The following is a 13905-nucleotide window of genomic DNA, read 5'->3' as shown; positions in this document are numbered from 1 at the left end:
AAGTCATGAGCTGGGGGGGGGGGGGGCTGTGCGGGGAAGGCCTCCTGGTAATTTTTCATCAGCCGCTTCTTCCTGCCTTGCAGTACCTTGCCTATAGGGAGGAAAGGAAAGTGTCCGAGCTCCCTGTACATGGCCTGGTTGGAGACGCTGTCCCAGGACCTCAGACCTCCGGTCATCCTGATCCGAGGAAACCAGGAAAACGTGCTCACCTTTTACTGCCAGTAACTCCAGGCATGGCCACGCCTGCCCAAAGCTGAGGAGGCCTGGGACATCTGTTTGTCGGTGGGGACAAGACTCGTGTCCTGATGTCCTTTAACTGGTAGCATCTGATGATCCGACTGAAGGAGCTGGTAGATTTCCAGACTTTGGCTAGACCCCACTCCCAACGGACACATCCTCTGGGCTTTGTTTGTATAGGCTAGGGAAGTAGCAGATGAAGTTGTGTGGAAAGTTCTCTGGTGGATATATATTCCTTTTAAGTTTTCCTTTGATCTCGATTACAACGAATTAAGATTTCCGTCTTTGATTTATCTGCAAATTTGAGTCGGAGTGCTGAGTGTGAATCTGGAAGTTTCTAGACCTTCCCTAGGAGTGCTCCCTCAGTGTACCTCCCTCCTCCAACAGTCAGGAGGATGGACACCCCCCTGCAGCCCTTCCAAGGAGGAATCACAGGGCCCTCTGAGCCTCCATGATGCAAATTTCTTTAACCACTTCTCACTCTCTTCACTTTCAATAATGTGTCTTCAGCATTTGGGTTGGTTCTTTACTAGACGAGGGACTTTCAAACTTGTTTGGGCTGCAACCCCCAGTGAGAAATATATTTTTCGTTGAGACTTGAAACAAACATGCACTGAAACTATAAAGTGTCACAAAACAATACTTATCCTTACTATGGGTGATGCGCTCTGATATTTTCTGTTATACTTTGTTTCCTCTTTTTTTTTTTTAAGGGAGGGGAGAGGGAGAGAGGGAGAGAGAGAGTATCAAGCATACTCCATGTTCAGCATGGAGCCAGACTCGGGGCTTGATCCCATGATCCTGAGATCACGACTTCAGTTGAAATCAAGAGTCGGATGCTCAACAGACTGAGCTGCCCAGGTGCCCCTCTTTTTCTCTTTTGACGTTGGTTGCAATCCACTAATGGGTGGTGACCCATGATTTGCAGAAAGGCCATGTTGGACACCACTGGCGTTTCTCCATCATATCCCACAGAGAAGGAAAAGGAAGGAAAAAAACATGTGAGGAGGGGTATTGGTGGTGGACGTGTTGAGAACGAGCTTCAAAGGAGGGACAAGAGTTAGGATGTCTCATGGAAGGATGTTAATTTTCAGGTGTGGTTGGGGAGGGAGGATGGAGGTCTGGTTAGGGATGTTCAGGATGCAGGTTTGGTGGGTCAGGAATGGAGAAGCAGAGAAGAGGTATAAAGATGGCCAGATTGGCAAAGGATCAGAAAGGTCCACGCCCCGTCCAAGGCCTGGTGAAGAGCGAGGGGTAAGGAAGCACCAGCCAAAGACGGAGGCAGAGGGGGCTGCGGTGGAGGTGAGTGCAAGACGGGGCTCAGCAGTGAGAGGGAACCTGGGGAAGATGAGCCTTGCTCAGGTAAGGGTGTTTGGATGCTTACAGAGCGTTTGCGCCAACCAAGCTAGGACGCAAGAGCAGAAGGTACATTAAGAGATGCCCCGTGCCGGCGGGCGAGCCTCCCTGAAAGGGCATTTCAGCTCTAGATGCACCCCTGCAACCCATACAAGTGGGTTGTTGGGAGGTATGACTGGCTGGGCCTCCTTGCAGTGGCCACTTTCTTGAGGGCGGCCAAAGGAACGAGGCATCTTTGGGTCTGGTAAGCCCCCTCCAAGCCCACTGAAGTGCCCACTTAGTCACGAAGGCAAAAATCTCTTTCTTAGGATCAGGAGCCAAGGGACTTCAGTGTCTCCCAGGTCCTGTGGTTGCAGACACCAAAGGCTGGGGGCTTCTAAGCTGTTACAAGCCCCACAGTAGGTTCACCGCATGGGGACTTGGTGAGGGTCACCTAGTGCCTGGCTGAGCTCATTAGGGATGGCTCCTCTGCTCCTGAGGGACCGGAGAGGGGTCCTGCCTCTGAGCCATTCTTTAGACCTGGGACCAACCCCCAACTCCAGATAAGGTGAAGCTTCAGTCAGGGAACGCTTGTCTTTCTAGAACCACATAGAAAACCATTTCCTGGCGAGTGGGTGCTCCCTTTTCAGATCTCAGAGAGACCCTGATCCAAGGACAAAAAATGCTCTGGGTTAGGGCGTTAGAAAAACAAACAAAAAACCAATTTTCACTCTGTTGGAAACTGCATTTTGAGCAATGATAATAGCTTTGTTTAAAAAAAAAAAAAAAAAAAAGCCTTGAGGGGCACCTGAGTGGCTCAGTCGGTTAGGTGTCCGATTTCAGCTCAGGTCATGATCTCACGGTTCGTGAGTTCAAGCTCCGCATCGGGCTCGGTGCTAGTATCTCAGAGCCTGGAGCCTGCTTTGGATTCTGTGTCTCCTTCTCTCTCTGCCCCTCCTCCACTCACTCTGTCTCTCTCTCTCTCTCTCTCTCTCTCTCGAAAATAAACATTAAAAAAAATTTTTTTTTAAAAAGCCTTAACAGTAAGGTCAAAAACAAATGAATAAAAAATGTGCTCACTTGGTCAACAGAATTTATTTGTTTTGGAACATGCTGTTTCTCAACTCTGCTGAGTGTTTTGAAAAAATTAACTGTATTGTTTTATCAACCCTGGATTGAACTTTTCTCTGAGCTTCTTCTAGATCTTTAGGTCATATTGCCAGACTTCCACATGAACATTTACAGGAGCCACTAATTTTCCCTTTGCTTCTCTGGCTTGTGTTTGCAGATTCACAGGGAACTCATTTTCTTTTTCTTCTTCTTCTTCTTCTTCTTCTTCTTCTTCTTCTTCTTCTTCTTTTTTATTTTTATTTTTTTAATTTTTTTTTCAACGTGTATTTTTATTTTTGGGACAGAGAGAGACAGAGCATGAACAGGGGAGGGGCAGAGAGAGAGGGAGACACAGAATCGGAAACAGGCTCCAGGCTCTGAGCCATCAGCCCAGAGCCCGACGCGGGGCTCGAACTCACGGACCGCGAGATCGTGACCTGGCTGAAGTCGGACGCTTAACCGACTGCGCCACCCAGGCGCCCCCTTCTTCTTCTTTTTTAAATGTTTATTCATTTTTGAGAGACAGAGACAGAGTATGAGCAGGGAGGGGCAGAGAGAGAGAGGGAGACACAGAATCTGAAGCAGGCTCCAGGCTCTGAGATGTCAGCACAGAGCCAATGCAGGGCTCAAACCTGCAAACTGCCAAGGTCATGACCTGAGCCGAAGTCGGACGCCTAACCGACTGAGCCACCGAGGCGCCCCATCTTCTGTCTTGATAAAAGTCTCTGAGTATCTCAATCTTACCTCAAGCCAAGAGGTGGAGGGGTTAAGTGGAAAGAGTCACAGCATGGCCACCAGGAGGCTTGGACTTGAGTTTCTGTCTCCTCCCCAAACCGGCAGTGTGACCTTGGATACCCCTTAACCCCTCTGGGCCTCTGTGTAGAATGAGAGAACTGGACCAGAACAGGTGTCACCAGATGGCTGCCTGCTGATGGCTATGGTTTGGCCCACACATGGTTGATCAAATTTGTGAATGCTGGGGGTGGGGCGAAAACCACATTCTTCTGTCACCCCCCACCCTCAGCCACCACTGCCTTCTGCCTTAATGTGTGATCAGAGGCTCTCAAGGTCCTCCAGCTCATTGTTTGGCCCACAGGGCAGCACAGGTGTGACAGATTTCAGTCCTGTGTGTGTGTGTGTGTGTGTGTGTGTGTGTGTGTGTGTGTGTGCGTGTGTGTGTGTGTGTGTGTGTGTGTGTCTGCCTTTGAGTGATAAAATCCTCCACTTTCGTGAGTTTCAGGGCTGGGAAGTGGCTGGGTATGGCCGGAGCCCAGCGGCAGCCAGCAGCCACACTGGCCACCTCAGCAGGGACTCCTCCCTCATGTCCCCCCCAGGATCCACTGCCCAGTCAGCTCCCAATGTTCCCCTCACCATTTCAGCCTCCAGATTTCACATCCTCCTTCAGTTCCTGCTCAGACTTGTTGTGGCTTTGAAGTAAGCACAGTGTGGCCCATTTTTCACCCAATAGGCTTGCTGAGTTCTACCTCCCAGGCAGAAAGCTGTGGCCCTCATTAGCACACGGAGAGTCCCCATTTGGACTGGGTTCCCTTTTACACACCTGCCTGGCCTTTCCTGAGTGGCAAGGGAGAGATGGGTGTTACAAGGATGAGACCAGCTGGAATGTTCCAAAAGGACCACCTAGCTGTGAGGCCCCCAGGCACAGGCAGAGCAGCCAGGTTACGCTTGTAGCTGTGTTTAGCTCAGGAAGTTACCCAAAAAATGCTGCTAAATTCAAAAGTGTTCACAAAAACAGGACCCAGGAGAGCCCAGCCACCCCTGCATCGGTAACTCCCCACTTGACGTGATGGTTAAACCTATGATCGAAAGCACAGGCATCATGTAAGCACTGCTTCCTGAAAGGGAGCCAAAATAAATTCAGTTTCTAAAAATGCCATGTGGGCAGAACCTTGTGCAGAACCACCTGGCTGAGAGGACGGACAGCAACATGTCATACGGATGAAGGACAGTGTCAACAGAGAACAAGTGTTTTTCATCCCAGCTTAGAGTTACAAATCAAAGGCTTTAAGGATGTGAAGGAGGGAGCAAACCCATAAGAGCAAGGGAATTAGGCCAGTCTCTCTAGAGAAAATGGTGTTTAGAATAGGTTTGAGTGATCAGTAGGATTCTACAGATAGACACAAGGACTGTGGTTGGGAGGAGGTATTTCAGGCGGCATCGGTGGTTTGAACAAGGACTCGAATAAGGAGAGCCCTTGTTTGGAAAATAAGAAATAAGCCAGTTTTCCTGGAGCATGAGAGCTGGGGGGTGGGGGGGTGGGGTGGTGATAAGATCAGGAAAGTCATAATGTGGAAGGCTCCCCCTCTCAGACCGGGGAGCGCATGACTGACTCAGAGGCACTGGGGAGCCACTGAAGGTGAAGGGGCAGAGCCTTAGAAAGCTTGGCTGGGCAGGAGACGGAGGAGCCTGGAAGAGAGAAGGCAGGGCACCCAGGGAGGAGGCTGTGCAGACTGCAAAGGCAAGTCAGCAAGGCCCAACGCTCTAGGAGTGGCAAAAGCTATGGAAAAGAGGATGAAGAAACCATACCTTCCAGAACTATGGGTTTCCTGGATATATGCGTGGGTGGAGATAGAGAGCCTGGGCAGCTATAAGAATGGAGAAACCATGTAATATGGAGGATGAGGTACCAAGCTTTCTGGTGGAGAAAGAGAGAGTGGGTTTGGTTTTGAATACTTGAAGTGTGAAGACGTCCCAGTGGGCAGAATTGGGGTCCTGGGGCTCCGAGAGTTCAGGGTGTCCACTGTTAGCTGGGCGCTCTTTGAGAACAGAGACCATAAACAGATTTGAGAGTCACATTCTCGAACAGGAATACTGAAGCCAAAGCTTGAGTGAGATCACCAAGAGAGAAAGTACAGAGGATGGAGAGGGGTATAGACTGGACCCTGGGATGGGCTATATTTAGGGGGAAGAAAGAAGAAGGGGCAGTCTAAAAAACAGCATTGATGGAGCAGGAGGAAAACCCAGGTAACCAAGCCCTCAGAAGACCCCCGAGAAAGGGTCAAAGAAGCACAATAGAGCCCTCAGGGCAGCTGTCTGCAGAGGGGCTGAAGCGGCTGAGAAATGCTGTTGAATCTGGGCTATTGGGCATCACTGGGAGCTTTGCAGAGAATAATCTGGTAAAGTGGTGAGTCAGGGCCCAGGGACTGAGGAATAATTTGTAGAGAGAAAAGGAAAGCGGCAGACATGCATATATAGACCTTATGCATGAGTGACCCAGCAAGGGAGAGAAACATAAGGACAAGAAGGTGGGGGAGAAACAAGTTGGAAACTTGAGGGAGAAGTAGATTCCAGAGACGTTCTGATTATTGTTATCTTAGGGCGCGTATCGGTCAGGACAATGCTAGGCTATGCATTGTCGGTGGCTTACATGGCAAAGTTTGATTTCTCTTTTCCGAAGATCTCCATGCTGGTTAGGCAACTCTTCAGGGCCCCTCTTCTCCACATCAACAGCCAGTGATCCCAACTACCTCCAGTTAGTGAGGACACCACTCCAGCCGGTAGCTGAGGAAGGGAAAAGAAAGCTGGAATGTCATGCTCTGGCTTCCAAATGCTTCAGGCCAGAAGCAACATGTTACCTCCATTCAAAGCTCATTAGCCAGATAAGTCACCTGTCTCCACCTAACTGCCAGAGTGCTGGAAAATTGGAGGGAACATTTGAATATTCACGGAGCCACAAATGTCTCTGTTATAGGGTGGGGGTGAGTAATAGAGACCTGAGTGTATCTACAGGTCAGAGGCGGGTAGATTCAGGATGCAAGAAAGAAAATAATTGACAAAGAGGCGGTAATGGGGAATCAAGAAAATGACTGGCGGGGGGTGGGGGCGGCGGGATTTTGCCAGTCAGAAGGGAAGGCCTCGCTGATGTCTGCCAGCCCAAGGGTGCAGAACTCTCAGGACACCTGCCCTTGTGACTTTCCCTGGCGGGGCTCCTGAGCACCAGGGCAGATAGTGAACGTGCAGAAGGCAGCTGACATGTTCCCCAGCAATGGGGCTGGCCAAGCAAGAATGGAAGGCCAAGGCAGAAGGGAGTCAAGGAGAATGATGAGAATACCTGGAGATGGCTGACCATGAGCTCCAAGGTTGCTAAGAGGCCAGAAGTGAACTACAAGAGTTGAGATTTGTGGGGCTGGTCTCATGAGGACAGAAAGGGTGCTCGGTGCGAGTGGGAGAGAGGGAGACAGAAGAATACAGGGTAGTTCGTGGTTAGTATGTGTGAGATTCTGCAGGAGGTAATAATCTAGCAAAATCTAGAGCTTTTTTTTAAAGTTTATTTTATTTATTTGGTGGTGGGGCAGGGGGGTGGGCAGAGAGAGAGGGAGAGAGAGAATCCCAAGCAGGCTCTGCACCATCAGCACAGAGCCTGATGAGGGGTTCAATCTCACGAAACATGAGGTCGTGAACCGAGTCTAAATCAAGAGTCAGATGCTCAATCGACTAAGCCACCAAGGCACCCAACGTCCACCATTTGACTATGAGATCTGCGAATGTGGCAAGTGGGGTGAACATCTGGGTTATTGGATGGATGGTAGTGAGATCGAGAAGTCTCAGGGGAGGGCCCAGGGCAGCTGAAGGGTACTCAGGGGAGAGGCTGTTTACCAACCGGCATGGGGTATTTCAATATCTCAACTGCTGAAGTAGCTCAGTGAGTGCACATCAGCCATGATGGCGACCACATCTGACTCATCGTTGCACCCCGACACCCAACTTGGTGTTAAAGCGTATGGTTCAGTGACATTTAGTACACGCACGCTGTTGTGTGACCGTCACCACCACCTAGCTCCAAACGCTTTTTTGTCATCTTGAAAAGGAAATCCCAGACCCATTAAGCAATCCCTCCTCACTAACCCCTGGCAACCACAAATTCTGTCTCTGTGAATTTGGCCGCTCTAGATATTTCATATAAATAGATTCATATTCAGGTGACGGACATTTGAGTCGTTCCTACCATTTGGCTATTATGAACAGTGCCGCTCTGAATACTCGCGGATAAGTTTTTGTTTAAACTCCTGTTTTCAGGGGCGCCTGGGTGGCTCAGTTGGTTGGGCGGCCGACTTCGGCTCAGGTCATGATCTCGCGGTCCGTGGGTCTGAGCCCCGCGACGGGCTCTGTGCTGACAGCTCAGAGCCTGGAGCCTGTTTTGGATTCTGTGTCTCCCTCTCTCTGACCCTCCCCCGTTCATGCTTTGTCTCTCTCTGTCTCAAAAATAAATAAACGTTAAAAAAATAAATAAATAGAATAAACTCCTGTTTTCAGTTCTTTTGGATATATACCTAGGAGTGGAACTGCTGGGGCATATGGTAATTCTATGTTTAACCTACCCGGTAAATGAACCCCGGGTGTATTTTTAAACCTTGTAAGGGCCAGGTTTAGAAGCACACGCTGCAGGTAACTGTCAGGCCCATTGTTGGCCACAATGGTCAACCTTGACTGGCCATACCCCTTGGTGTCTCCCATTCAAGAGGCACCTGGGGTTTTCAAAAACCGAATCGGTTTCAATTTTCTGTGAATTAAAAAGGCATGTAACAAGCACTTTTAAGAGATCGGCAGCACGGTTGGGAAGCTGCAGGAAGTGGATGCCACACTGCTCAAAGATTGAGAACCATAATCTGAGATACCTCTTTCCTTTATCAAGCAAAGACACTTCCCCCATCACTGGCCCGGCAAAAGGGAGGATTTGCCTGGGGCGGGGGAGCTACTTTTGGTGAGGAAAGAAAGCTGCTTCCGGCCTTGCTTAGCAAGGGCACCAGAGTTGCTATGGAATGGATTTCGTGAGTATAGAACAGGATGTCCATTTCCTGGGCCAAAGAAGATGGCGCGTGTGTGTGTGTGTGTGTGTGTGTGTGTGTGGCCAAATTGGGACTTCAGAAATGACCATAAAAGGCAAGGTTTTGGGTTGGAGCTTGGGGGGAATCTCTAACACCCCAGTAAAATAAGAGATCCAAGAACAAAGTACAGAGGTGCAGTGGGCCCTAATCACCAGTTTGTTTAAAATAAATCACGTGCACTGTCAGTGATCTTTTGCCTGTTCGAGATTTGCAAAGGCCCCTTCCAGACCTTCACGACCGACCGGACTGTAAAGGAAAACAGTTCTTGGCTCCTTCTTCCCTTTCCCCTCCTCAGAATTTAAATATGAATTAGGTCACAGCAGAGACAACATCACGGAGGTGCTACTACAATCAAGATAAAATATCTCCATAGTCCGTTCAATTTCCACATTTCCAGAAATCTCATTTAAGAATATGGATTTCCCGGGGCACCCAGGTGGCTCAGTCTGTTAAGCATCTGACATGATCTCACAGTCAATGGGTTCGAGCCCCACATCCGGCTTTGTGCTGACAGCTCAGAGCCTAGAGCCTGCTGCCTCGGATTCTCTGTCTCCCTCTCTCTTTGCCCCTCCCCCCTCATTCTCTGTCTCCTTCTGTCTCTCAAAAATATATAAACGTTAAAAAAAGAAGAAGAAGAAAAGAATATGGATTTCCCTTGGGGCACCTGGGTGGCTCAGTCAGTTGAGGGTTGGACTTCAGCTCAAGTCATGATCTCAAAGTTTGTGGGTTCAAGCCCCACATCGGGCTCACTGCTGTCGGCCTGTGAGCCCAGAGCCTGCTTGGGATCCTCTGTCCCCCTCTCCCAATCTAGCCCTCCCCCGCTTGAGCTCTTTCTCAAAAAATAAACAGAAGCATTTAAAAAATAAGAATATGGATTTCCCTTTAGCTCACTATATTTCTTTTTCTGATCTGCTTGAATTTCTATCTTTGAAAGACACAAAATAAGTACGTATGATTTCATTTATGTGGACTTCCGGAACAGGCAGAACTACTGCTCAAAAACTTCCCACTGCCCACAAAAGAGGCTCCAGCTCTCAAGGGTGGCCGTGTAAAGTCTTTCCTGAGGTGGTCCCGAGAATTCTTTCCAGTCTTACCTCTCGCTGACATTATCATTATTACTAGTTTAAAATAAGCCCTGTACTTACTGTCAAACTTGACCAGTGACTTCCAAACCTGGCCCTTGAACCAGTACCAACTTAGATGCATCAGGCCCCGTTTGCTAGGCCTAAAAAGGGACCCAGACACCCATCCTGCGTTTCTTGTTTGTTCATTTTCACGTTTAGTGGAGGCATAATGTGCACACAGGGAAATGCATAAATCTTAAGTGTGCAGCTTGATCTGTTTTGACAAATGCCTGGACCTGTATAACCCACATCCTATGAAGACAGAGCATTTCAACACCCCAGAAATTTTCTTCGTGTCCGGTGTTGTGTCGGTAAATTTTAATATCTGATTCCCTGGGATTAAAAAAAAAAAAAAAAAAGCAGCCTCTCTTTGTAGTGTTTGCTGATCTCTGTGGTGTAAATATTCCCAGCATGGCCAATTTCAAGCTATCAATAGGATGTCCCTTGAAAGAGTTCTCACTGAAGAGGTTCACAGTGCGTTCCTGTGACCCAGGACCAGGTGACCTCGGCACACCACTGCTGTGTCCTTTCCAAGTCAATCTCTGTCACCGCACCCCCCCAGGCAACCATAAATCTGTTTCCTGTCACCATAGATTAACTTTGCTTATTCTAGAGTTTCATATGAATGGAACATTATAATATGTACTCTTTTTTGTCTGTTTCTTTCGCTTGTGGTTTTGAGAATCATTCATGCTGCTGCCTGTATCAGTAGTTGGTTCCTTTTTTAAAACAAAAAAAAAAAAAGAAAGGTTTATTTATTTTTGAGAGAGCGCAATCAGGGAAGGGGCAGAGAGAGGGGGACAGAGGATCCCAAGCGGGCTCTGCGCTGACAGGCTGACAGCAGTGAGCTTGATGCGGGGCTCCAACTCACGAACGCAAGATCATGACCTGAGCCGAAGTGGGACGCCCAACTGACTGAGTCACCCAGGCGCCCCAGTGGTTCCTTTTTATTACTGAGTAGTATTCCATCGTGTGGATGTTCCATAGTTTGTTCATGCAGTCTCCTGGTCACGGACGCCTGGACTGTTTCCCAGTGTTTGGTGCTATTAGGAATAAAACTGTCTTGAATGTTCTTCATGAGAAACTGCCAGAGCGAATTCCAAAAGGGTTGTACCATTTTACACTCCTATCAGCCACGTATGAGAGTTCCAATTGCTTCATAGCTTCGCCAATACTCAGTCTTGCAGGGGTCTTCACTTTACAAGAGAGTTCCTTGGGTGATCCTCTTTCACAGCCAGGTTTAAAGACCACTGGGCCGGACTTGTTTCAGTTTGCTAAGTACTAACGGCCAACATTTGTTGAGCACTTACTGTCTGGATCTGTCGCAAGACCTTCAGCAATGTTCTATTCATCAAGCCTGACAACAATCCTACAAAGTAGATACTATTATTTTTCTCATGTTGCAGAAGAGGACGATTTGGTACGGAGAAATTAAGCAATTTGCCTAACGTCACGTAGCTCTCAAGTGGCAAAAGCTAGGTTTGAAAACAGGCAGTCTGGATGTGGGACCCTGAGTTTAATCACTGAGTTATACTGCCTACACAAATTCTGTATACAGGCCCCCTGTTGGGCTTAATCAGTAATTGCCGCCATTATTATTTGTATTCAAACATGCATCCTTCAAAGTTCAGCTTAGATTCCACCTTTTTTATCAAGATTTCTCTGACTCCCCCTCTCCTCCTGGCACTGCGGAGTCCCTCAATGTAATCGTGATTCCTTCAGGAAAGTGGGAGACTTTTGGGCTGTCCTTTATGTTTGTATTTTTGTATTGTCTTCTCACGCCCATACTGTTTGTAAGGTTACCAAGAATAGGGTCAGTCCATGTTTATTTTCCTATTTCTGGCACGTTTATGGCCATGTATCTTCCTATTTGTGGCAATGTTTCTCTAAATATGCTTATAGGCAAAATCACGAAAGTCCTTTAAAAGGAGCTCTCTAGGGGCACCTGGATGGATGGTCACTTCAGCACCTGACTCTTGACTTTGGATCAGGTCATGATCTCATGGTGCGTGAGTTCCAGCCCTGCATCGGGCTCTGTGCTGACAGCTCAGAGGCTGCTTGATATTCTCTCTCTCTGTCCCTCCTCAACTTGTGCTCTCACAAGCATTCCCTCTCTCTCTCTCTCTCTCTCTCAAAATAAATAAACTTAAAAAATAAAAATAAAAGGAGCTCTCTTGTTGGAAGATAAAAGGGAATCACAGAAATTAGATTCCCTTTGCCCTAAGGAAAAAAACTACACCCCTTTACTTTCTTACTACTGGGTACAAGTGGATGGGCTGTCTTAAGGGGTCCTAAGAATTGTCACTGCAGGCTAGAGGAAACCATGCCATGTGGCATACTTAATTTCCCAGGGAAGTCAATATCACCTGCCTGGCTGCCTCCTTTAAGGCCTCTGCTTGTTTTACATGGCCTGGCCCCATCTGTCAGCTTCTAGCTAGGTGCAAAGCTACCAGATCATAATCAGTCACCTTCTTCCATCCTGATGTATGAAAAGCAGGACCAGCTACATGATTTATGGGGACCTAGGGAAACAGGAAAATGCAGAACTTCTTGTTCAAAATTTATTAAGAATTTTCACATGGTAACAGCAGAGCATTAAACCAAGAGTGGGGTTCCATATGACTGTATAGGTCCCACTTCTGTAAAGCCAGCCCTGATGAAAAGGGACAGAGATCCTCCTCAGCAGACAAAAGCCAATCACAGAAAGTTGAAGCACCATGGGGACAATTTCTCTCTAAAGCCCTCCACCTTCCTTCTTAACATAAAGCCTGCTGAAAAAGAAGCCACCCGAGGGGCACCTGGGTGGTTCAGTCGGTTGAGTGTCTGACTTCAGCTCAGGTCATGATCTCACTGTTCTTGAGTTTGAGCCCCAAGTCAGGCTCTGTGCTGACAGCCCGGAGCCTGGGGCCTGCTTCGGATTCTGTGTCTCTCTCACTCTCTGCCCCTCTCTCATTTGTGCTCGGTGTGTATCTCTCTCTCTCAAAAATAAATATTAAAAAAAAAGAAGAAGAAGCTATCCTAGTTTTGTGTTAGAGTAAGGCCGACTGTTGTGGATTGAATTGTGTAAAAGGATGCCGAAGTCCTAACTCCCGTACCTGTGAATATGACCGCATTTGGAAATATGGTCTTTGCACATGATCAAGTTAAGGTGAAGTCATTAGAGTGGACCCTAATTCATTACAACTGGTGTCCTTATAAAAAGGGTGGATGGAGGGGGGATTGGGACAGAGACAGACGTGCACGCAGGGAAAATGATGTGAAGGTATGCACCCGGGAGAACACCACGTAACCACGAAGCCAGAGACAGGATGATGCAGCCACACACCCTAGAACTCCAAAGACTGCCTGCAAACTACCAGAAGCTAGTAGAGTGGCATTCCAACAGATTCTCTCTCAAAACCTTCAGAAGGAACAAACCCTGCCCGACACCTTGGTGTCCCACTTGTGGCCTCCAGAACTGCCAGACGACACATTTCTGTCCTTCAGGGCGCCCGGTTTGTGGTACTACAGGCACCAACCAGACCAGGCTCCTCCCATTAGCCTCCTGCCCTTGTCAAGTTCCCGACACCTGCACAAACAGATGTTCCAACAGGACTGGAATAAGGATGGGGCCCGTGCAATGTCAGTTTTGTTTTTCAAGATCTTTTTTTTCCTACAGAGGGGAGGGAGGGAGGGGGCCTACGTCAGAGGGGCCTTAACTAAGAACCCTCCCTGGCTTGTCTCAACTGCAATTTAAAGGAAGCATGTGTTAGTATCCTTTAAGGCGAGGCCCTCTGCAAGGGTCTCCTAGCCTAAGCTGGACTGTGGCCCGTTTGCCAGGCACAAAGGTGATGTCCCACGCTTGAGGGTGTAAGGTTCACGTCTGAGGCCACAGATGAAGTAAGTGGCAAGTGCGGCTCGGAAGCCTTTGTCCGTAGCCCCAGGAAGAATCCGCCAGGCTTCCTCCTCGCCCTGCGAAGGCCTGTGGGGCTGCCCCTTCAGGGTGGGCTCGCAAACGGGTCGACCCAGCCGTTCTTTGGGCTGGGGCGGCGGTAGGCGTGGGGAGGCCTCCCTAGCAGGGCTGGTTGGAGCGCCAGGGCAGGGAAAGGGGAAGTGGGCCTCGGCGGCTGGGGGTGAAAAGGGGCGGGGATTGCTGCTTTGTGAGGAAACAATTTGCAGAGGCCGCCAAACCGGCGGTCCGCCGGACGGACCCTCCGCGAGGCACCGGGAGCAGCCCAAGCTACGTAGCACGCCGGTTCCGTCAGGGCCGAAGCGCA

The 13905-nt window shown here is 48.8% G+C and overlaps 1 protein-coding gene across 8 annotated transcripts in view; it reads left to right on the top strand.

Moving 5' to 3' along the window:
* Positions 1-889, top strand: part of SLC12A3 (solute carrier family 12 member 3) — a 38732-nt gene extending 37843 nt beyond the window's left edge. For all 8 annotated transcript variants that reach the window (XM_086689391.1, XM_086689387.1, XM_086689385.1 and 5 more), the window contains one exon: positions 84-889. In XM_086689391.1, coding sequence (XP_086545517.1) covers positions 84-225 — 142 coding nt within the window. In that variant the 3' untranslated portion in view covers positions 226-889. The remainder of the gene's footprint in view (positions 1-83) is intronic.
* Positions 890-13905: the final 13016 nt, after the last annotated feature.

The sequence above is a fragment of the Puma concolor genome, chromosome E2, assembly GCF_028749965.1.
Source record: "Puma concolor isolate L17-30 chromosome E2, mPumCon1.1.hap2, whole genome shotgun sequence".
Lineage (NCBI taxonomy): Eukaryota > Metazoa > Chordata > Mammalia > Carnivora > Felidae > Puma > Puma concolor.
Note: the sequence above shows the minus strand (reverse complement) of the source record. Positions and strands in the feature narration are given on the sequence as shown.